At 38.2% G+C, this 25,407-nt stretch overlaps 1 protein-coding gene across 1 annotated transcript; it reads left to right on the top strand.

Moving 5' to 3' along the window:
* The first annotated feature begins 9,100 nt into the window (after positions 1–9,100).
* On the top strand, positions 9,101–18,449 carry XKR9 (XK, Kell blood group complex subunit-related family, member 9). Its single transcript, XM_009580987.1, has 3 exons — positions 9,101–9,375; positions 16,556–16,779; positions 17,806–18,449. The coding sequence occupies exons 1-3, from the start codon at positions 9,101–9,103 to the stop codon at positions 18,447–18,449; spliced, it is 1,143 nt and encodes a 380-aa protein (XP_009579282.1).
* The last annotated feature ends 6,958 nt before the right edge of the window (positions 18,450–25,407 follow it).

Genomic DNA, 25,407 nt, shown 5'->3' with positions numbered 1-25,407 from the left:
CTGTCGTGGGGCCCCGTGACAGGACCAGAGGCAATGGGCACACACTGATACACAGGAGGTTCCCTCTGAACATCAGGAAACGCTTTTTCACTGTGAGGGTGACCGAGCACTGGCACAGGTCGCCCAGGGAGGTTGTGGAGTCTCCATGCTTGGAGATACTCAGACGCCGTCTGGACACGGTCCTGAGCCACCAGCTGTCGGTGGCCCTGCTTGAGGAGGGGGGTTGGACCAGATGACCTCCAGAGGTCCCTTCCAGCCTCAGCCATTCTGTGGCTGTGAAATTTTGTCACTGTCATCCAAGTAGTAATACTGTGTTTGCAAACAGCCTTCATTCTAGATCCTGTAAGGTGCGGAAATTCACCTGTTTGGCTTTGCAGTGTCCCTTCTGAAACTTCTGATTAATTGCTTTTCAACTGGCATTGTTAGAGAAATTAGAGCAGACTTGTTCTCTCCTTAAAGTACCTGTAAATGAAGAATAAAGATAATTTAACCTGAAATTAAAGCAGGTAATATTACTCTGGGCAGCTTTACCAATATTAGAATTTCAAATATTATCTGATTGTTTTATACCTATATAAGACCCTATATATTGCCTGTAACAAATAAATGTAAATTTATAAGGTGATCATAGCAATACAAAGCACAAAAAAGTGTTTGGTGGTAGCATATTTTTTGCTTAGATGGTTTTTCATTATATGAAAATAGAGTTGCAATCCCATTTCTAGGATTTGCATGGGCAAACAGAACAGATTCCCACTGTCTTCTGAAGGGGCAGAAATTCCCAAACATGATCGTGAGAGACAAACTTCCAAAAGACTTCTTAGATAAAAACAACTCAGAGTACAGCATGGAACTGAAAAACAAAACTTCGTGGCTTCAACAGAGCTTTGTAATTTCATGAAACTTCAAGGTTTAAATTTTTTGGTTTGCTTAAATGCTAATGTGGGCAAGCAATACATGCAATACATGCTGGGAGATGAGCTATTAAAGGCTTCAACATACTAACAAAGGTCTGCATCTTGCCATGCATGACAAGCTGGTGTTCCCCCCCATAACGTTATGTCTCTTTCCTCCTTCCCCCGTTGCTGGTTCTCAATCTGCCACAGATCCACCTGACGCGTTTGGCTTCCTGGGCAGTGCGAGGCAGAGAATGGCACGAGGCAGGGAGGCAGCTCTGAGGGAGGCCCTGCTACCTGCCTAGCCATGCCGCACTTGCCGGGTCGACTCACAACTCCAGATTTTCAGCTGGCATCCAAGGTCAGAGAAATAATGGTGCCTTTCAGCTGCCTGGTCAGACAGCAGCGCTGCATCTTCACTGTCCAGGGACCAACAGCATGCTTGCTTCTAGGCTGTTTCATCAGTGCTAATTTAATTACAGTTAGTACACTTGAAGTGCTAGCTAACCCTTCAGTTACACAAACAGTATGCATTACCTTGCAGTCACCCATTCAGCCAAACGGTTCGCTTTGTGATGAATAAGAGGCTTGCCGCCAGTACGTTGTGCAAGCCTATATTATGCAGCAATTAAAAAAATCTACTCCTGGACATGGACTTCGATTGCACCTGTTAATTGCCGGGCATCACAAAAGCCACAGACAGAAACTGTACCACAGTTTCTGGCTATCCCTATATTTAGGCCTTCAAGCCAATTTCTTTGATTTATCTGATAAATCAAAACTTTACTTATTTGAGATGTAAACTCACTACATTTATTTTTTATTTTCAAGCTCATCAAAGCGTGAACTACAGAAAGGATGTTTCAGGTCAAAGGAAAGAAGCCTTTTTGTGTGCAGGTATGCTGCTGAAGTAAGCAAGACACCCCTATACACAATATTCCAGTCTCTTTCCATATAATTTTCCTCTATACTGTTTTATAAGAAACTGTGACTAGACCTGAACTTACCTAATCATGAGGTACCCTATTATGCTGATTTTGTAGTACATATATATACCTATTTGGTGGTATGTTCAACCCATTTTCAGTCCTTAGGTAAAGTTTAGTTGCTGTGTCGTTAGAAGAAGGTACTACCGAAGCAAAGACAAGCTTATTTCAGTGGTTTCCTATTTCTACGAAAATTCTGAAAGTTTAGAGAAGATTTCTGAAATTATTTATCTGACGTTTTACATGTCATTTATAACTCAGAAGTAGTAAGGTACCAGTTATTTTTAACATCACAAGACTTTTTTTTTTTCTAAATTAAGAATTGTTTGGGGAACTGTAGACTTGTTCCTCAGGGAATACTTATTACTACTGTTACTGTCCTGTAATAAAAGAATACATTTTCTGATATTAGGCAGGAGCTGTGAATCTGTTTCGTCTGTAGGTGGCAGCAGTGGGTGCCTTTGGAGAACGAAGTATATGTTCTTATACTATCATCTTCATTTCCTGCACAAGCCCATCGGTTTAAAAAGTCTATTGCTTCTCTTATACAGGGGTTAATAGGCACGTAGTGAAAGTCTTGCTATACTCTCTAATGTGGTACAAGCAAATATGAGTGTATAGCCTCAAGTTCTTTTGGTTCACTGTCTGTTTTACGTTGTTAAGACAAAATTTTGAGGGGAAAAATATTCTGAAGCAGGGAATGTTAGACTACCAGTAAAAAAAAAAAAAAAGAAAAGCTGAGCAGAAAATGTAGAAAGCCAGATCAGCTGGTTTGTAGGAGATGATTAGGGGGGATGATGAAGGGACTGGGGCATTTGTCCCATGAGGAAAGACTGAGAGAGCTGGGACTGTTCAGCCTGGAGAAGAGAAGGCTCAGGGGGATCTCATCAATGCCTACAAATACCTGAAGGGAGGGTGCAAAGAGGACGGAGCCAGGCTCTTTTCAGAGGTGCCCAGTGACAGGACCAGAGGCAATGGGCACACACTGAAACACGGGAGGTTCCCTCTGAACATCAGGAAACACTTTTTCACTGTGAGGGTGACCGAGCACTGGCACAGGTTGCCCAGGGAGGTTGTGGAGTCTCCATGCTTGGAGATATTCAGAAGCCGTCTGGACACGGTCCTGAGCCACCGGCTGTTGGTGGCCCTGCTTGAGGAGGGGGGTTGGACCAGATGACCTCCAGAGGTCCCTTCCAGCCTCAGCCATTCTGTGACTTTGTGAGATTCTCGTAAAAATCTGTGTGTTAATGCTGCTCAGAGCATAAATACTCCATGTGAGTTCAACTTTTGAGTTCACTGGACAGGTGACCAGGGGTTCTGCTGTAGCAAGGTACTAAGTAGCAGGGGTGGTAGAAAACTGCTGACAGCTTGTACAAGTATATTGCAGTAATTCATGAAGAAGCAGGGGAATCTATTACACTGAGGTGAAGTCATCGGCCAATACATTCTTTCAAGCCATGCATTTTCTTCTGTAACTTCCATTAATACCAATGGCAAAAACATTCATTGACTACAAAGCTTAAGTATCAGAAGTAAAGACAGTTACACAATGAATCTTCAGAAATCCCAAGGTTTTTCAGGTTGGTGTTTCATCCTGTTTATTTCTATGCTAGTCCTAGTGAGGACCTTAGTTTCCAATGTCTGGAATAAGTCAATTGTTCCAAAGATAAAATATCCAATGTCCTGTTAACACTAATCAAAGCAGAGAAAAAAAGTCCTTCCTACCCCATTTGGAAGCAAATAACAAGATGTGTGCTGAATACCATAGGAGTTATGTCACAATTTAGAGATGTGCTTTCTTCGATGGCAAGTCTAACTAGAAAACGAATAAATCATCCAGCCAGTAATTTAGCTTGTGAGTGGCTTGATTTACACTCCAAGAATCACATACACAACCTTGTCTCTCTCTCTGTGCTATAGAGTTTTTGTCACTTTTTAATAATAACAAAGGTCACAGCAATGAGTTTGTGACTTGGCTGATTTAAGATGCCTTTCTTTAAAGCTGTAGGAGCTTAGTGACTATTTGGGCAAGTAGCTTGCAAAGCCTATTACAAATTTAAAAAATCTGAGGTGGAGCTATGAGAATTTAAAACTATACACCAAACTCAGTATATAATGTATTTATTGCTCTGCTGCTAAATTATGTATATTTTTATAATTCAGGGAGAACATATCTCAGATGACCAAAATTTTTCATACATAAAGGAATGATATTAATCATTGACTAAGATCAATAGAGATTTTTTAGGATTTAAAAGAAATCTATGTTGTACCGGAGGGCAGTTGCTTTTCAAATCTGGCCCATATCCATGGAGCGGGGCAGTCTTGGTAAAAGCTGCTAAATGTAGATAGTCTAGTCCACAGTCAGTTTGCCACAGTCTTGTCTTGTCTGCAGCTACTCTTGCAGTCTCATCCATCGAGGTCCCAGTGAAATGAAGGTTGTGAAGAACCAGTGGTCCAGTTCATTCCAGTGGATTTTATGCAAGTGGAACAATCAAGTCAGGAGAATACAAGACAGGATGGGCATGATGAATCACTTTTGTTTTTCTCGGCAAAGATTACATAGGTTTTTGCTGGTATCAGAAGTTCAGTTTGCTGCAAAAGCACACAGTAGGTTAGTCCAACATTGAAAGAAATATTGTCCACAAAAGCTATATTCTAACAGAGTGCTTGTATTCATTTGATCATTTATAGGTCAGAACAGGTGTCATTGTAATTGCTGAGCTGCTGCTTCTCTGAAGTCACCAGAATTTTATTGTGGAGCAATATACAACTACATTTTTAATTAGTGCATTCATGATGCTCACAGCCATTATGAAGAGCTTGTTGGGCATGGACGCAGTAGGCCTGTTATCTTTGAATCATCACCGAGATGATTTTGCACGGGCAGAAAGGCCTCTGCTGCATTTATTCAGAAGGCCATTATGGGTAATGCATTGCCCCACTGATGTCCTAAGGTCTTTTCCCAATGTGTTGTCTTGCAGGAATGAACCATGTGCAATTGAACCAGGAATTCTGCAATACTGCTCTGGATTCAGACACTGTTTTTTTTTTAGCTTTGGAAAATTAGCTTGATCCATTGATTCTGTTCTTCAAGTGATGGCACGAAGATAATGGTATTTCAAGCACTGCAAGAACTGCTTAGGATTAGGATGTTTCTAACCTATAAGGGGGAAGCAGGAAAGAGCACAAGAAAAGGCAAGCACTGATACTATGTTTGCTATGAAGACACTGATAGGATTGTATCTCCTGTTGTAAGAGCTACAAAAGCTATAAACTGATCTGGCTGAGGGTATGCATCATCCTGTGCAGCACAGTCATAGTGGCTGAATCACAACACCTGCTCCTTGTACCCTGCAGCTCTTTTAAACATGCATAAAAATTGTATGTTGCGTGCTGATAGCTCAGCTGGAGCAGACTCTTGCAAACACCTGTAGTTTTACCAGAGGAAAAGAATTTTAATCACTTGTCCCTGGACATGTGCAGTCTCTTCATGTATCATTGCACAGAAAAACTTTTTGTACATATTTTAAAAGTACGTTGTACTACAGTTTTCAACTGTAGCCAAAAAAGATTGTTCTTTTTTCATAAATCTTTGATACGTAAATGTGTATACAAATAAATAAATGAATATATATATGTAAACAAACATATACGTATAAACACATATACACTAATATGTTTCCATAAATATCTATTGGCTTTTGCTCAACAGGTCTAACGTACTAAAGTCTAAGTTTGAACATGCATACACAGATGTATAAACATACAGAGGGAAAGTGGTACTTTTTTTTTTTTAACTTTTATGGACTAAAGTGTGAAATTAATTTATTGAAGGGAATTTTATAATATATTAAACTTAGTATTAAATATAGACAGGGACTTCTAAACCAAATTTTTAGAATAGAATTTTTACAATATATTCATAAAAATGACAGTTCTTGACAGGTAGCAAATCATTAACTGTGTCACATGGTTTCCATATGATTTTAGTTTCAGTTTGTGTTATATCAGTAAGCCCTTTAACTTTTCTTGGATTGCAAGTCTTGTAAAAGTATGGATGGGAAACCTGTGAATATGCAAATCTACAATTCTTTAAAGTGAAAAATCTCTGTCCATGGCCAGTATTAAGGTAAGTCTACATTTTCTAAAAGCATTTTAAAAGTATTGTGAGAACTGAAGGCCTTGCTCATCACATTTTATTGTTTCTGCTTTATCACAAAATGATTCTGTAAAAGTATGTTAGTTTTTAGAGCAAGCTTATATTTATGTTGGCTGACAGATACTTTACTCTCCTTGCTCCTGTCATGTTAGATCTCATATGTTTGATAATACCGGGGACAATATAATTCTGAGTGATACAAGACACTCTTCCTGTGGCACTTAATTGTACCCACCTGGTACATGAGACCATGGTGCTCTTTGGAGTGTTATCATGCATAAAATATAGGGGATATTAAGGGCTGAAATCTTCACAGAGATTTCATGTGCACCTGTGAGCAGGCATTTGTGCTTGGGCTTGGAATTAAGACATTGGACATTCGGGTATACAGATTTGTGAGTCTGTGATAGATTTTTTCTAGGTTACCGTGAGCAAAATGTAGACCCTGTGTCTTACCAGCCATTCCAAGGCTCTTTCAAAACTAGATTCCTTATTCAAGATAATTATGAGACTGTGAGCAAGCTGACATGCTTGATAATGTGTGGCTCCTCATTTATCTCAGCTTACCTGATGGCTTCATACACCACCAAGATGTCCAGACAGGTCTGCAGACTGCCAGCATGGCAGCAGTTTGGACAGTATGCGTGTCAGAAGTAGAAATTACCTGGCTCACAGCTACTCTCCATGCTGTTGTTTCAGAGGAGTCTGGACATAGCCTGTAAAACTTCCTTTGTTACTAGGGGTAATATGATAATGAGATAATTCCTCTTTGTGAAGTGCTCAGATACAAAAGGATAGGGAGGTTATGAAGAGGGAGGTATCCAGTTACCATATTTATTCATTTCAGGTACAAAATTAGAGGCTACTCCTTGCCACTCAAATGTCTAGTACAGTATTACTCATTAAATGTGAACCTTGGTATACTGCCTACTTTGGCCATAAATTGCCTATCCAAAGAACTTTCTGTTTGGATCCAGTTATTGACTTACCCTTTCACTGTTGTAAAACAGTCAAATAGTGAACCTGTTCAAATTTTTTGGTTTTTTTTTGGAATCTGTTCTAAAAACCGTGCATAATGTTCTTGTCACAGAAAAGGATACAGCTTGACAAAGGTATATCGAGTTGCAGAATGATATGATGGTCTTATATAGAGTAAATACAGTTTCTTTTGGAATTTTTTTGAATGAATCCTAGTAATAAACTCTTAAGTTAGTTCATACACAAGTTTTCAAATATGAAACATTTGTAAACACAAAGTTCAGTTTATGCTGGACTGTGTGCTGAAGTCCACTTCCCTGAATCTGACTGTGAGTTGGATATGAATTGCATTAGTGATTTGAAAGAGATTAGTGGTATTTTATTGGAGAGGATAGGAAAGAACAGTGAAAGGATTCCAGCTATCCCAGCTGTAAGATCGCCTGATCTTTCTGACCTCTTCTGGGCCAGGACATGAAACCTAAGTAGGAGATAGAACAAGAGGTTAGAAATAGCTAAGGCCTAGATACAAAAAAATAATGTTTAGACACCCAGCACCTTTTTAGGCTTATGTTCCCACTTCTCTTCATTAGGAAATTAAGAGCTTAAGTTCTCTTTTTTGGATTTGTACCTGGGTCGCAGCGTAGACTAGCCCAGTCAACACAAGCGAAGAATAGTCATTACCTTTCAAAAGCTTTGTTCATGGGGTATTGACCAATCGTCTCATTTCATTCCTCTGTGGCAGTGTGTCTAAATTCACAAAAAGGAGACCTGCCTCCGCATGCCCTTCCCCTGCCCCGAATTCCCTGGCGCAGCTGTTCCCTGTGTATTGTCTGCTGCTGTTTGGTGGTGGCAGCAGCCCAAACCTGGTGCTTTGGTGTGTCCTGCATCCCATCCTTTGGGATTGCTGCCAGCAGCTTTTTCCTAAGATATGCAAATTAAATAAGGGACTTTGTCATTTTAATGTTTATAGCTTTGCAGAGGTGGAAACGAATGAGACAAACAATGTACTGCCTTATAGCTTTTCTGTTTCACCTGGCAAATACCACAGACCTACAGAAGAAAGATGTGTAAGGACTACTCAAAGAGGTCACAAGAATCCTTGCAATGTTAGGCAATGTAAACATAGTTTGGACTGCAAATTAATTGTATTTGTAGTAGACAATGTGGTTAGGTCATCTGTGTGTAGCTACTACTCACACAGCTTGGGAGACATTTCCCAAAGAGATGTAGACTGGTTCAGGTCTGGCTCCTTACAAGTCTCTTTAATAGGAGAGCTGCAATCCTATTCAGTACTTTCTTGCTGCATATGGAAAAACAAGGAGAAATGATAAAACCACGAGACACATGCACACAAATGCAGTAACACAGTTGGAAATGACATAATGATGGGTATTCTGATACAATGGTGTGTACTCAGGACAGGAGGTTTCTCAATGTTTTGTGCTGTGCACAGTAAGGGAGAATAGCTCAGAAATTAAGAAAGTTCTGGGAAGGAATCAATCTTTTTTTCCCATAAACTGGATTTAAAAACTAGTAGAGGTAAGCTTGTTTCTTAGTATGTTGCAACTATTAGGAATTACATCAACAGCTGCTTGGTAAGTGGAGAGTCACTGTGGTTGGGAGAGTGGGTGACCTCAGCAGGTTCAGAGGTGCAGCTTCTCTTGGGTTGATTGTTCACAAATCTCAGTACGTTCTGCATTTTGTACTTGCTTGTTTAAATGGTTGTGTGAATTGCTCCATGATACTTTAAGAGAAGATGATGATCTTCCTTTTTTCTTCTTTTTTTTAGGAAGCAGTAATGAAGAATGACTCCATCAATTAAAAAGACAATTTACATTTATCTTTTCCAGAATAGACATGTATCAGTGTAGTTAATTTAATATTTAAATCAAGAATCTAGAAAAATGCAAATCCCTTTGCCATAATAAAAATGCATAACCCAACTTTCCTTTGTATAAAGCATTATAAGCAGGTGGTATCATCAGGAAAAAGACTCCATTGTAGGAAAGCATTTAGATTAATTCTGACTTTCCTTTACATGAAGTGAGGAGAGAATTACAACGGTGACAATCTAATGCATGATGAAATTTACTAAGCAGAATTTTATTTTTTTAGTTGGTGGAATTATAATTTATGTAGTTGATATTGGATTGGACTTCTGGGTAGCTAGTAAATATTTCTGTCAAGGACAATATCGTTGGGGTATATTGATACTGTGTTTTAGAGGTCTTTCATCATTAATAACTCAGGTATTCAGTTATGAGTGGTTTAAAAATGACTGGGAAGGTACTGAGACTGGGAAGCTGAAATGGATTTTTCTAGTTCATCTCTTTCAGTGTGGAATTTTTATAAGGTAGGCACATTTAAAAAATTATTTTAAAAAGATAAATCATATTGCTTTAAGTTTATTAAGAAATGCTTAATATGGCTTCAGGAACAAAACCGCTTCCGGCCTTAGCAATTACCGCTCCATGTAAGCAAATGGATTTTTGTCTGCTTATGCCAGGGGTAAATTATGTCAGGTTTTGATGGAAATGTAGATCTTCTTTCATTTTACCCTTAAGTAATAATTTTTATCATTCACAGCCTAGCTCTATTTGATTCATCAGCCTTTTGAAAGGGCATATTTAATAAAAATGCTTGCTTTACAGAGTAATACTGTTGTAACTGATAAATGTAAGTTTTTAAAGTGATGTTAAGAAGGAAATTAATTTGATTACTCTAAGCAGGTGAGACAGCTGAAGTAAGAGGTAATTTTTGAACCTGTGAGTCTAACCATATGTAGAAAAACCACCGAGATTCAGGAAAGACATGAATGGTTGAATAGTTAGTAAGAATACTTGCAGCAGTACCTCCTGCAGGGACTGAGTTAATGGTGACAGGAACCTTTGTTTGCTGAAAGGCACATGTCCAGGAATAGTTTAAGATACCATATGCTTAACATTCTGTGGTGGCTTTGCTATAAAATTATCATTATCATTACAGAGATAATTTGTGCCAAGATTTTACTTCCATTTTAAAACTGAGGTGAAAGATGTTGATGAAAAGTCCTGAATTTTAATTATTTTGGGTATACAACATGTGAGAAACATGAGTGAATATAGACTTACTGGAGACATTTAATAAAATACTTATTTAAAATGCCTCCTTTAAGTTCCTATACTAATTTATGGACAGCGATGAAAGATATGTTTATGCCAATGTAAAAATTCCCCTCACATGCGTGTTTTATTCACTTGATGTTATCATGGATTAAGGAAAATGATGGAGATTTTACATGTCACAATTAACTTTTGCCTCTTGATATTCTTTTTCCTTTTGTCTGTCAGCTTTACTTTCCTGCTCTTCCTCCTCTTACAATCCTGAAGTTTTAGAATTCAGAGAGGAGTATTTACTGACAGGTAAAAACTTTTCTAGTGTCAGGTATTAGAAAAACTTAGAAATACTACATTTTGGAGAAAAAGAAAATCCTTCTTCAATTTTTCTGGATGGTTTCTTATTCACTAACCAGATCCATGGACATGGGTTGGTTCATGTGAGATATACCAAGACATGGCCACAGGGACTCTACCAGGTTCTGCCTTTTAGAGGGGATGTCTCAGGGCCCACTGTGGCACTCTCCTTTTTGTCTGTCCCAAGGCTTTTCATCTTCAGGTATGGCTGGGAGTGCCATTCTTGTGCTTGTGACTTACAAACCTGCCCCTCTGAGTTTGTTTCTTCCAAAGGAAATTGAAGCCATGACCTCTTTTTCTGATAACTGATGATAAATGTTACGCCAGTAACCGCGGTATAGAATGGCAGAAGCTGCTCCTTCAATGTCTGGCTGAAAACCTCCCTTATTCCCCTTTCTCTTCCATGACCTCATTCTCTGTTCATGACTGTAATTCTGGTATCAGCTTTGCCTTGGTTTTACACTCCCAGGTTGCTCTGATTAGTGCCTATCTCTATGACCTCACCTTTCAACAGAGACTTTCAGAATTCAGATCCAAGCTCTGATCATCTACAACTCTAGATACTGTAATCTTGACTCAACGCTAGTGTCTATTCAAAATGCTGCTTTTACAGGCAAATCTTCATGGACGACCTTAACTCTTGGATTTACCTGAACTCCTACCCTTACCAATGAATACCTCTTACCATGAATTTCTATAATTTTTGAAGCTTCTTTCCCAGAATTAGCCCCATCTTCTCTGAGCGGCTTATTATCTAGTAAACATAATTTTGCCCTTTGCACTGACAGTGTTGTCAACGTGGTCACCTGTTCACTATCGTACAAATGTTATTTCCTCCTATGTTGCCACTTAGGCTTGGAAAAAGTTTCCAAGTTGATATGTATAAATTACAAAGTTCTTTCAGCCACTCCTCAAAATTCAGCAGTGTGATAATTATACTGTAAAGTATAAACTGATAACAGCAAGCTGACATCTGTGCTTGTACCTTTATGATCAACTGTTATATACTTCCTATTATATGCGTGTTCTTAGGTGTATCCATGTACAACTCCCTCCTGTCCTCCTTAGTCATCTGATTTATCCATTTAATTTAGACAATGAGTCTAATCATCTAGGCTTATCTCTATAGTCAGTGGATAAAAATAGATTTTGTCAGGAGTCGGGTTAAGGTGAGGTTCTCCAGAAGGTCCTTTGGGGCAGGAACCTATATTCTTCATTCACTACAGATGAAAATAGGGGCCTAGCCAGTAAATACCACTTGGCCAGTGAATTTAGGATGCCTGAAATTATAAGATGTGAATACACCTTACCAAATTATCTTCCTTCATTTCTTCCTTTCTTTCTTCCCTTCTTCCCTCTCTCATATGTCTTTTACACCTCTTGCTCCATCTTTGAAACAGGGAACTTCATTATGTTATGTTTGTAAGTGCACAGCACAATGGGAATCAGTCTGGTTATGTTATCACACAGCCAATGCTAAGTAATATATATGGAAATAATATGTGTGTATACACTTATGTACATATATATATTAAAAATAGAGAAAAAATGAAATTAGAATTATTTCATATCTGATAAGGCTTTAGTTTATTTTAATGGGAAGAATGTGGACCTGTAATTATTTCATATTTCATATGAAATGTTATTCTCTGCAAGGAGCACAATTAAGTTGCTAAAGTATATATTAGCTATGCTAGCTAAAATTATTTTCAGCCTGACCCTTTTAAATGGGTCACACAGATGTTGTTAGAATTGAGAACAGACTGTGGCATAACAGTCAACATTAAGACAATAACACAGTCAGTGAATGTGGAAAAAGGGAACATTTCCCTGGGGTGCCATATGAATTCTGGAGTCTACTGATGTGTAGCAGTTTGCAGCATCAGTCAAGGACACCTGAGGAAGACTAAATTTTAGCAATTAATAACCTTCACTGTCAGAATAGAAGGCTATGCAGGCAGCAGCCTTTGTGATATTGGCAGCTACTATTGTGTCTCTTTATGCTTAAAGGTAGGCTCAAGATGCCCTGCATCTTTGAACAGGAGCAGATGAAAAAGATTTTTTTGCAAAGATGAATTCTAAATCCACGAGACATCAGAGTAAATGTGAGTGCTTTGCTGAACCTGGGATTATTTCATTACACGATTTTAAAACGCGATGAGAAAAATTCAGTCAAGATAGGTGATGTTCAATTTATACTGATACAGATTTAGCACCTGTTAAGTCACACCCAAACCGAGAATGGATCAAAAATGAGGACTGAAGCTGGTAACATGCCTCTAGCAATTTATGTGTATAACAAGAAGTTCCACAGGACAAAATAAATAGAAAGGTATTTAAGATACTAAGTGAGTGAGGTAGAGAGTCAACTAAAAGTGGAAAGTTTGTAATGCTAATTTAAGTGAGTTAGAGTTTACAAAATAATATGTCCTTGATCACATTTTCTTAATATAAATTTACTGTCCTAAATATTGACTTAGTTTCATCAGTTTCATGGACTTAATCCAAGCCTTTAGATACACAGAAGATTAAGTTTACATGCAGCAGAGAATAATTTTCCTTTGATTAAGGATTTATACAATGCTGCAAACTGTGACTGCATGACCAGAATTTAGAAGGGCCAATCATGGCTGCCAGGTCTCTCTCACACCCTTCCCGCATGAATTTCTAAATGGCACCCAAATCTTTATCAATGTAGTTGATGAGCTGGGATGTGAAGTGTAGTACTGGGATTGTGGTGGAAAGTCCCCAGTGGAAATCTGAGGGGAAGCAGTTAACATGGAAGCATTAAATAACTGGCAAGGCAGTTTGCCTGTGACATGTGAAGGCTGTGAAACAACAAAAACAAGTAGCTGTCACCTCTGTGAATTCCCAGTCATGCTTGGGGAGCCAAAGCCTTCCTAATTTTACAGGAGTCCAGGAGCAAATTTCATCCCTTATGAAATGATGATGAAGATGTAGGAGCGATGAAGCTGTGTTTTAATGAGTGTTTATAACAAGTAGGAGTCCTATCATCTGTGTTCTCCACAAAGCAACACTACAAAGGCAGAAAACTTTTTTTTTCCTATTAAAGTGAATATTCTTTACTGTTCACATATGACAATTCCAGTTGTAAAAAAATTGTGATTTTTTACTCTATTGGCTTCCAAGTAGCTCATATACCTTGGATTAATGAAAAAAAGATCCTCTTTAATGAGTTTAGAGGGAGAAAAAGTAAATGGCAAGCCTGCATTTGTCTGTACCAATGACACACTACCCATACCCATTTCACCTTCAGTTTAAGATGTACATCTACTTAAAATACATAACCAATCAAATACTTTTAATTAATGTATTTTTATTCCAGTTGAAGTAGCTTTTTAAGACACTTTTTTTCAGTTTATGAAGATTGAAACATGGAGCTGCTATGGCAGTAGATAATGTAGGAATATGATTATGATAGGTTCATAGCAGGCACAGTGTCTAGGTGAGCCGTGGGCATGCTAAAGGAGAAAATTTGAGTCTGATCTATCCCTTAGCACAGACTGAACTTTGCTCTTGGCTGTCAATGCATTTGTCCAACGTTAGGCCTAAAAGCTGGCTATGGGCCCTTCCTAAATTGTCTGAATACTGCATGCCAAATGGGCAGATGGGAATGTAAGTGTAGGCTCAAAATACTCTTAAAGGATAAAAGATTGGTGACAGTGAACTACAGTAAGTGACACAGGTGTGTGGAGCTCAGGGAATACCACCTCGCTTAATACATAGTCAAAGAGCAATGGAAGTATTTGGACTTTCCTAGAAAAAACAATGTATTTTATACAGTATTCAAAGTCAGAAGTGGACTAACTGAAATCGCTACAACTAGTGAAAAATACTATAGCATACCATCTTATAGTAATATAAACCTAGTATACCATACTCAGAAGAAATATGCTTCTGAAAACTGACAAGTGATTTCAGGTGTGCATCCAGCTGAAATACTCCTTTTACAACACGTCTGGTTCTTGCCTTGCGTATCATCTGCCTTCTCAGCTGTGAGCTCTGCAGCTCGAAATTTGTGCAGCTGGTTTCCATTTCTTGTTGCTTGGACAAACACAGGCTCTGGTGAATGAGTCCATGGACAACTAACAGATTGGTCTACCCAATTGTTTTTTCTTGAAAACATTGCAAACTCTCCAGATGTTTACATCTCGGATGCAAGAACCAGATGTTTTGGAATCCTAATTGTTTTATAAACTGAAAAAGCTATAGATGCCTTGCCAAACAGTTCCGTTCTTTGCTTATGAGCAATTATTCAGAGAACAGTAAGATAAATACACAAAAACATAAAAGTAGAAAACAGTTTCCTTTGGGAGTAAATAATGGATCTAGAGCCAGCTTACAGAATCAATGTATGGCCTGAATGGCAGGGCTGCAGTCTATTAATGTCTGCAAGGAGAAGAGCAAAGGATCTCCTCAGGCTCCTCAGTAGTAACATAGCTGCTCCACACATACTACTGATACTTCCAGGTTGCAATTCTCACTTGTACGGTTGACATGCTTTAACATACCAGGGAATAAGTCATGATTTGTCTAGCATGCACTTAACCCTGCAAATCCTGGCTGTCTTGCTTGTAGCTATGGAAGAACCCCTGACATTGTCTCCCTTGTCAGAGGATTTGGTCTTTAAAGGTGGTGAAGGTGTTAAACTTTCACACCTGGAGGAGCCAGGAATTCTTCCTAGCTCCCTTCGTAATCAGAAGGGTACTGTGCTCCAGTGTCATATTGGGAGGAGAGGATTCTGTGAGATCTGGTTGTCTAATGATCTGCTGCCCCCTTTTTTCTATGTAAAGGAAATGCAACTGCATGGGTTTTATGGGGTCCATAGTGCGTATGATCCTGTGGACAATCAGGGAGTTGGGAACTTGTGGCACTTCAGCATGAATCGTGGAATCATCTCAGATGCAGCCTTAGGGAATGGAAGTAGGAGGCAAGCTAAGGCATAGGACCTTGCCTTTCTCAGCCTGCATCTTAGCAGGCTTGTACAACTGTGTGAGATAACCAAGTGCTGGTCTGTGGTGTTCTGCTTGATTTCTCAAGAAAGTAGTTCTGAATGAATGATAATCCAGATGACTAAATTATTTTGTTGCGGGGGTAGGTCTTTAGCAATGTTTATAATGCTAGAAAAATTGGCTGAATAACAGTGAGTTTTCTTGAAAAAGGACTGCTTTTGCTGTCCTTGCCTACCAGTTATAGTCAAAATGGGTTCACTGGAGAAAGAATATTGGAAGCTCAAGACATCTGGGAACTGAATAGGCAGAAATAGGCTTGAAAGTGATGTAAAGAACAGAAAAGGTTCTTTACCATACAGAATGTACACCACTCACTAATTCTATGTATCTTTGCATTTACTGCTCTTTTAGAGGAAGTGTTCATTTAGGCTTAATTGAAAATAAACCAGAACTGTTCTAAAAGTCATTCAGGTGCACTCATTTGCCAAGGCAACTGGCTTCTTCCTGTAAACCCACTCAGATTATTAATAGAATCTGCCAACCCAGGAATCCATGTGTCTTGAAAATCATTTTCTGAAATGAAAGTCTTCCTGAGTATTTAGAAAATAACACTGTAGTGATTTTTTTTTAAAGTTCTGTTGTATGTTTGCAATTCATCAGATATTATCCTTGGGGATATATATACTTATATAGATGTGAATGTTCACGGCTGGATATTCACTAATACCTTTAAAAGGATACAAAGAAAGTGAATGAGTATCTCAAAGAGAGTCTGGGGAGAGATGCTAAAGAAATTTTCAGAAATGTGGTACTTTTAAAGAAATAAGAACCTAACAAAATAAAGCTTGCAATCTTAATTCAGGCAAGTCTCATTCTGTTCTAGTAGTTTTTACATTGCATCGGTATTGCTGGGCTTAAATGATTATCTGATATCACTGATACCAGACAGATATCGGACAAAATTTTATCTTAGTAGAAGATGCTGGATTACATTCAAAGATAAAATATGAATGGAGAATGAAGTGGGGAAAATCGTTGTTAGGCTATATCATTATATTGAGTTGTGCTTCTAAAAACCGCTGTCTAATCAAGTCTCCTTTTTTTATAGGTATTGGTTTGCTTTGAAGTATGGCTGCCATGCTGCATTTAAACAGAAAAACAGCAGAGATCCATCAGAAACAGACCCTCCCAACTTCATTCAAAAACAAGCTGTTGACGTAGTGACTGATATTAACATGCTCAGGGTATTCAAGACTTTTCTTGAGACCACACCACAGCTTTTTGTCCAGATTTACATCCTCATGGAACATCGCAAAAATAATTTCTATCAATGTGAGTCTGTCTTTCTCCTTAATTTGCAAGTTGAGTATCTTACCTAAAAAAATAACTCATGTGATTGGATAATATTTTAAACATACCTTGGAAAACATACACTCCACTGTATAATTACTCTGCATTTAGTTAGAATTTCTGTCTAGTAGATGGTCCGTTCTGCTAAATCCATGAGAAGGAAGATTTCACTATAACAAGTCATAATATCTAATAGAAACATAATGATACATCACTTGAAAATAAGCTGTTGAATACAGTTAGTAAGTAATATGCAGAACAGTTTGTTTTGTGTGCTTTTGCTTACAGTTTCTTTTAAACTGTTAACTGGGTACCTTGAAATCAGTAATGTATTTAGAGCAGCCTGTGAGCTGTCACTACCATCATCTACGTTACAGATGAGGGTCAGAGTTAGGAAAAAACCTAAGGATATGTCACCACTGCAGAATGCAATATGATGAAGAGATACTGGTTCAACTCTCAGAAGCAAGACAGCAGCTGTAACATTTCCAGCTCTAAAACTAGTAGGATTATTGGCAAGACATTGACTTACCAAATGGAGAGACCTGCACTGCTGTCTAGTGTTCATAGTCCATGGAGTCAATAGGTACTCAGACAAAATGGTCCGTGTGAAGGGTCAAGTCTTAGTGATAGATTTCTACATCATAGATAGCCCAGAGTGTTGCTGAAACTTAAGTTTTTACAGGCTATTTGCAATACTTTGGGAATTTCTGAGTCATCTGTGTATGGAGATGGCAAATATGACACACAACTTAGGCGAGACCATTAACGGCCAGAGGCCGGGCAGGATAACATAGGCATATCAAACAGCATTAGATGCCTGGATTTAGGTATCTAAACTGAGCCTTAAAATTAAGGTGACTTGTTCAGGAGCACAGAGGAAATATAAAATTGGTATAAAGAAAGTGCTAAGAAAGCATGAACTTGTCCAAAAGTTCTTTCAGAAATTATAATGTAAAATAAGTATCTTTTTCTTCAATCTAACATTTTTCCTTGTGTTTTGTTTAGATGCTGCCATTATTATGTCTTTTTGTGGTATCTCCTTTTCAATGGTTGATTATCAGATATCATTACGAAAATCTCTGTGTGATAAAGATGAATTTCGTGTGCTTCCTAAGTTAGTGTATCTCTTCTATAAACTGCTTACCATCACTTCTTGGATACTCAGTATTTCATTGATCACTCTACTAAGTGTTAGAAGTTCTGTAATTCTGCTGGTATTTCTTTGGATCTGTTGCTTCATCTGGACTTTGAAACAACATACGACATTTTGCAAATCTAAGAAGATGGAGTATCTGTACAGAACTGTTGTTGCAATCATTCTAATTTTTACCTTTTTCAACATAAAGGGGAGAAAAACAAAAGTTTGCATTTCTATTTATTATGCTACTCACACTGTTGTAACTCTAGGTATTTTGTTTGTGTATATGTTCTGGAAACCTTCCATTATCAAGGAAATACATTTTACAATTGTGAGCATCCTAACTGTTCTTAGTCTGGTGTTAGGTATTATTGTTCTTGTTGTTTATTATAGGTGTTTTCATCCCACCGCTTATTGCAGACCACAGGCATGTTCAGATGAAGTTGATGGAGAGGCAGGACAAAAAGATAGAGTGGAAACTGGTAGATTTCAAAATTTCATAATGCAATGAACAGTATAGATTTTTTTTTTGTGCAGACTTCAAAGCAAATACTTGCTGGACAGTCTGTTTCTCTGTCATTGTTTCTCATGTATCATCACTGAGTAGTACATAATGGACCAGAGTTATTGGCTCTGAATAACTATTGTTTTCTGTGATGCTGTACAAAGCCTTTATAACATGAATATTTCTCTATGTGCTGGTCAAATTTACTTTTGAAAAGAAGCAATTTAATCTATTTATCCAACACAATCCACTGTTTTAGTTTTTAGCAATGCAAATCAAACAGGAAAAGCTAAAAGTTAATAAAATGAAAGCTAGCATTAAAAACATATTCTATTTATTTATGCTGATTCTGTTAAAAACAAGGCTTTCTTTTTTTTCTTGCTGGAAGGAGGGCAGTGATCAGTTATCTGCTTCTCCCCATTAGTATAAGAGCTGCAGTTCTTCTTTAGATGACCATAGTTACAATCCATACTGCCTTCTCCCTAAATATCCCCTGAAGAAGAACAGCTTTGATTTATGGCTTAATCACTGTCTTGCCACGAGGAAATTTGGGGAGATATTTTCAAGCATTTTATCTTTATCTAGGTGTTTTAATGACTCCTTTATTGTTTTTGTTCTGCTAATCTTTCACACAACCTTCTGTATTTAGGGGTGATGCCAGCTTGTTGTTCTGGATTATAATAGCAGTCTGAGTGATTTATGGATGGCAAAGGAAGTCTTGCATATAAAAGAAGAACTATCTTCCTTGAAGCTTTCCTCTCCTTTGAGCTCTAAGATGTAATACTTTAAATGCTATGCAAGGTGTGCAGTGGTGCAGCTTCTTTTGTCTTTGTCACTGGAGAAAAGAGAAGCAACTGTTCTGATGCACTGCACTCACAGGGGCTGGGGAATGATGGAATAACCAGTTTGCCCATGAGGATTTTTTGATAGAAGGCAGAGTGAAATTAGACAACATTTCAGTCCTGTGTTCAAATGCTAAATCAACAACAAAGGAAATAAGGTTGATAGCCACAACTTCTTCAGAAATAAAATCTAAGGGGAAGTCTTTCAGAACTGCTGCATTTTAAATCTGAATTATGAAAACTGGAGCTTTTTCTCTCCCCTCCTTTCCCTTCCAATAATTCATATTTGCAGTTAGAGTAGCCATAGGCAAAGGGAGGAAACAGGGTTTGAGAAAAGAGACTAGAGATAAGAAAAAGTGATAAACTTTGCCAGGAACCAAATCTGTTAGCATTATTGATTGACAGCAAACTTCCCTGAAACTTTGGGGGAAGGGCTGATGCTTTGGTTGGTAATTAAGGTGCTGAAGAGCTGTGTCGTGCGCCTTTTGTGTCAAGTCCATGGACTGCAGACTGCCTTTTGCTTGTTACCCTTCCAGCCTCAGCAGAGCTCGGGTAAGTTTCTAAATGTGTTTCTTTCCTGTTCCATTTCCATAGTCCTCTTTACCAGGCCAACCACTTACATCTCCTTAATCCTATTCAAGGAAATTAATTTCTAGGTGCATAGCTTGGACTGAATGGTCTGCCTTTCTGAGGATATGCATGAAAAAGCGGTGTAGTAAGAAGAGATTACTTCTAAAATCCCTCATTTCCACTTAGGGGTAACTAGAATGTGGGTCCAGAAGTTAAGACATAATAAAGCACAATCCATGAGATTTAAGCAATAGTTTTCCTAAAATGAATATATGAAACAGTACCTTCACCTCTCTCTACTCTGGAAAAGAGATTTCCAGATTTGTTTGCCCTGGAATGGCTGCTTAGGTAAGAGAAAAAGCCCAAGGCTCCATCCTGCTTCATGCACCATGATTGCCCTAAGTTCTGTCTTCTTTATCTACGGAGTATTTATTACTGCTGATGGTGCCCTTGGCAGCAAAATGCATGCCTGCTTTTAGGCTGAATGTACTCTTATTTTGCTATGAAAAAATAGGATCTTAAATAGTGAAGACTATCCCTATACTCCTTCCCACACTTTTATTGTTTTTTCATCTGAAATCCTGAGAAGGGACTAGGGTAAGATAGGGTGGAAAAGGGAGAATATTATCTCATCTTGCAGAAAATTACAAAATTTTGTCTAACCATTATTTGGAAGAAGACCTCAAACTTCGTGTGTTATCTAAGAAGCAGATCTCTGGGGAAATATGAGCTTCTGAGAAGTCCTAGTGGGAGCTTCAGCCCTGGGGCCTCCAGGTTGTCCGCTTGCTGCCAGATGCCAGAAATCTGGAGCCCGAGTTACTCTGGAGGAAGGTTAGTTTCCGGTACAATAAAAAAAATTGCCTTGGTGATTTTTTTTTCCCTTCAGTGAACTGACAAATTCCAAAAAGTGTATTTCATTGCCATCTCTCTGGCCAACTCCTAACACTCATTTTCTTTCATGGAAGAAAAGCTGAATGTTGTGCTGCCTTCTGTTCTCCTTACATCTTCTCATTCCCTCTGTGCCACTGAGAAGAATGTTATACTGAAATTGAGTTGGTAAGAAAGGCATCTAGATGACTATATCACATCAATTCAAATACACACCAAACCCAATTACTTAAGTTTCAATCCCTATTTTTTATGCTTGTAAGTCCTAGTGGATATAAATTTAGCCATATCCTAAAACTGAGAAACAATTCTTTGGGAAATCATGCAGATTCTTTTCATAAAGCTTAAACAGATCTTCAGTGTCCTGCCACAGATACTGTAAACGTCTCCATTTTGCTGTCATCAGTCAAAGGGCTTCAGGAGATGGGAATTCCTGTTAGCTTGTCCCCTGTAGACTTTTATTTATTTATTTTCAACTTTAACCTCCTCTCTTTCTTCTTGACCTTGAGTTCAAGATTTTCGCTTGATTCCCTTAATTTTCATAGTTATGAAAATGGCTTCTCATTCATTTGGTCATTCTAACTCAGACTCACTGTAGCAGGAAGCAGGGAGAACAAGGAAGCACATGAATTGACTCTAGACACATTTCATATCACCAGTGACCACTTCAGACAAAACAAACAAAGCCCCACTTCACCTAGGTGTAAAGTTCAAACAATAGACTTCATACTTATCCTTTTTGTTCCCCGACTACTCTTAAAATTCAGCTGCCACTCAGTTCATGCATTGTGCCTGACCTTGTCATTTTAATCTAACTGCAAATTGAAAACAAATGTTTTTTTTTCTTTCTTGTTAAGTATGTCCATTACATCTTACAAGAAGTATTTCAATAAGTTAAATAAAAATAATAAACAATTTCTTCCTGTTTTGACTACTGTCAGACCTGGGTAAGAGGGACAACATTCAACAGAATTGTTTTAATTATCCTATTAATATTCAACGTGCCATTTGATGGCATGGGTGAGCTCACCTGATGTACCACAGATAGCACTGATTTATGAAGCCATAATTGGGTTTCCAATAAACATTTGTCAAAATAATGTATTCATTCAAACCAAAGCGTTCTTTATTTATTCATATAAAAGAGCACTTAACTTTCAACAAAGAATTGCCTGCCATCAAAATCACTCCATAAACGGGGGAAATTTATGAAGACACAGTACCAGAGGGTGATCGGTGAAAGACTAAAGTTCACTTTAACCCTTCAGAGTGCTGAGTTCCACCTCTTGCTTGTTACTGGTACTATACATATTTATTTCTAAAAACCCCAAGCCCAAACATTAACCTTTGTCTATTAAGACATTAAAGTATCAGCTCTTTTTTCTACCATGGAGTCTTACAACTCAAAGACTGTTTCAAAACTAACATCTCTCATTTTTATTATGCAGTGTAGAAGCATGCACACAGCTCAAAAGTAGCTGGTTTTAGGCTTACCTACATTCTGCCCACAGTTTTCATCATGTATATATTCTTCCAAAAAAAGATAAGCTTCGAGAGGTCAAACAACTTATCTTGTCTGAACCTGAGGCAATACATGTACTTATCATTCATTCCAGCTGAAGAATTTTCTTGTTCTACCTCTTTGTGCTCTTCTCTACTTCCTAGCACTTTAATTTCATTTTACAGATTTTTAATAGAAGAATAGCAAAGTAGATGGGCTGTACCATCAGTATTTGAATGGAGTGCAGATAACGCCTTGGAATTCACCTTCATCAAAAAAATTTCTTCTTTTACCTCCAATTAGCTAACATATAACAAATACAAGTCACACTGAAGATTCCCACTATGCGAGTCTTACATTCATTAGCTTAGTAAAATGTAGACCTTGGTGGGATAGGGAGTGATGCTTCAAACTTACCTTAGCCTGTTAACACCTGTTGAAACTACAGACTGCACTGGCCTTCCTATGATTGTATGTTGGTTTCCATATATGTTTCTATTTTTAGCATACTGTTTTTATTTCTGACCATGAACACAGCTGTAAATAACAGAGCAGACTGAGAAAGGATAGGAAGGGTTTCACGTGCATATTCATGCCTCAGAAACTCAATATTTTGATTTTGCTAATCTCAGTACAAAATCTTCATCATCATTACCATTATTGTTACTACTACTGGCACTTTGTCCAGGTGTAGGATGACAATACTTAGAAGACTATATATGTGTTGCAACTGGAATGCAACAAAAAGTTGGTAGTAAAGTTCTGTCGTGCTTCGTCTGCTCAGCACTTATAAGTGATCTTAAGTCTCTTTGATTAAGCACAGGTATTTTTTAATGGGAGCCTGCAAGCATCCTGGAAAAGAGATGGTTACCCATTTTGTTCTGTGGAGGTCAACTGCTAAAAATCAAGGGCTAAATGTCCCTGGACAGTTCCTGGCTGCTGTGAGAAAGTAAATGACAAAACAACATGTTTGAAGGTCACTTGCAAAAATGAAGGTATGAAGATGGAGAGGAAGGCATAGCAAATAGACACGTCTTTCAGCCATTTTCCACATAGCATACTCCACACATTCGCTCAAACTTGAAGTGTGTTATACTGTAGTAGAGCAGAAAGGGACCTCAAACATAATTTTGTAGTTTGTCCTACAGCAGGACCACTGTGCTTGTGCCATTCCTGGCAGAAGTTTTCTAACTGGTTCTGAAAAACACCATGTCCCAGGTAATCTCCCCCAGATCTACAGAGTCTTGTCAGTCAGAAGCCTCCTATGTCCAGCCTCTTTTCTGCAGTCTGAACCCCTTCTTGTCCTCCCTGCCTTGCAGAGCAGATGGTTTCCTTCTTCTGTGAAGCACTATTTTACATATTTGAAGATCATTATCATGTTCTCAGACTTCTCTGAGTGCCAAACACATGAAACCACTTAATCATGTATGTCTTGTCTTCCAGACTGACAATCCTTCCTGCTGCTTTCTCTTCCAGTTGACCATGTCCTCCTTGAAGTGCAGGACCAATATCTTTATGGAGTACTCTACAGCTGAGTGTATCAGATGGATTACTTCTTGTGTCCACAGGCTACAATCCTAATTTTATATCATAATTACAGCTTTTGTCTTTTTTTTTTTTTTTAACAACATCATGACTTTGTTCAATGCACTGTAGCACAAATATTTTTGTGCAGAAGCATTGTCTTATCTGTTCTTCCCCCTTTGGGTGTTTGGTTTTCACTGCAAGATGAAGTTCAGCTCCTGCCTTCTTTAGGGCCTGGCTTCCTTCAGAGATTTGTTTCCATGAATATTCAGCCCATGGTCTAGAAAACAGTTTCTCCTCTTTAATGGCAAATGTTTAGTCATCAGAATTTGGCTGGGTGTTGACATAAAAGTTTGAGAGACTTCAGGAAAATACCATTGGCTTTTTATAATTCTGCTATGCCTATATTTGGGGTTTTCCAAAACTATGAAGATGTGCATCTTCAGTGATCATTGCATTATTCAACTGAGAGACGAAATGCATTTGCCTGGTTGAAGTTATGCTGTGTGGGTATACATGACACTGCCATGATGGAGACTGTGCTCTTGATAGTTTTGCAAACCATCAGGTCTTTGTTTTACTGTTTGAATTGGATGAAAAGGCAGAGTAAGAAGAAAGTATTTTTGTAATCTGGGCTCTGGAAAATGGTGTCATACAAGAGGTACACAATGCAGAAAGATTATATACTACAGGTCTCTTCCAAGCTGTTTCGGGCTGTGTTTTTCTGGGCTATAGTCATTCCTAAACTTAGATTTAAAAGCGTAAGTCTTAGTCACCTGTCACCTGCTTTTGTCAGCACTCCAAAGCAGCAGAATAGTACCTCATATAGCTCTATGCTGCTTTGCCACAGTCACTAGTGTGTGGCAACACCATTTGAGTGGTATTGGTACTCTTACTTGTAGGTTGGTATTTATCTTAGTTTTCTGCCATACACAATTAATTCAAATTGAATGTTAAGTTGTATAGGGTCCTCTGCAATCAACAGAGAAAAAAAAAAATCAGACCCAGAGGACTGTCACCCTGTCCACCCTGCCACCTATTTAGGATGTGATGAGTCTTCCTTTAGAGGTGCCCTTTCCCATTGACTACAGAAGGAACATCGACAGGATGCAGTTTAGGTAGATAAAATGGGGTGATATAGCTGACCCTTTGCATAGTAATTCTATGACATGTAGCAGAACCCCAGTAAATTATCAGTAAGAATCTTTCTTCAGATTGTTTATATAGGGAGCATAGGTATATTAGGTGGCCATTTCTACCACTGAAAAGCTAAAAACTGAATGGTGGGAATGCATCTTCGTTCTCCTATAGACATGGACTTCTCTGAGATGCTGAGATCCTTTGAATCTCATTTGCTTCTTCTGCATAATGGCTTACATTTATCATTTCAGACTGCCTTATTAAAGCCTGTGGACCATTTCTGAACAGCATGTTGAAATAAGTAACCTTCCTCTGAAACTTAGTATTAATGTCTTCAGTGTAGTAAGGAACCATCTCAAGTATTTTGAAGTTAAATACATATTAACTTGTATTAGGTTTTACTTAGGTGCAAATTGCTGATATGACACTATAACATTTTCTCACTTGAGAAAAAAAAGTGGAAGGAACTTACTCTTGGTGAATTCTCCCTGGGTTTTCC

Source organism: Fulmarus glacialis, unplaced genomic scaffold (assembly GCF_000690835.1).
Source record: "Fulmarus glacialis isolate BGI_N327 unplaced genomic scaffold, ASM69083v1 scaffold6137, whole genome shotgun sequence".
NCBI lineage: Eukaryota > Metazoa > Chordata > Aves > Procellariiformes > Procellariidae > Fulmarus > Fulmarus glacialis.
This window is presented reverse-complemented; position numbering and strand designations above follow the sequence as displayed.

Coding starts and splice junctions, on each gene's coding strand:
- XKR9 (XM_009580987.1), top strand. CDS start 9,101: ATGATGAAATTTACTAAGCAGAATTTTATTTTTTTAGTTGGTGGAATT. Junction 9,376..16,555: donor CAGTGTGGAATTTTTATAAG/GTAGGCACATTT, acceptor CTTTTTTTATAG/GTATTGGTTTGCTTTGAAGT. Junction 16,780..17,805: donor CAAAAATAATTTCTATCAAT/GTGAGTCTGTCT, acceptor TGTTTTGTTTAG/ATGCTGCCATTATTATGTCT.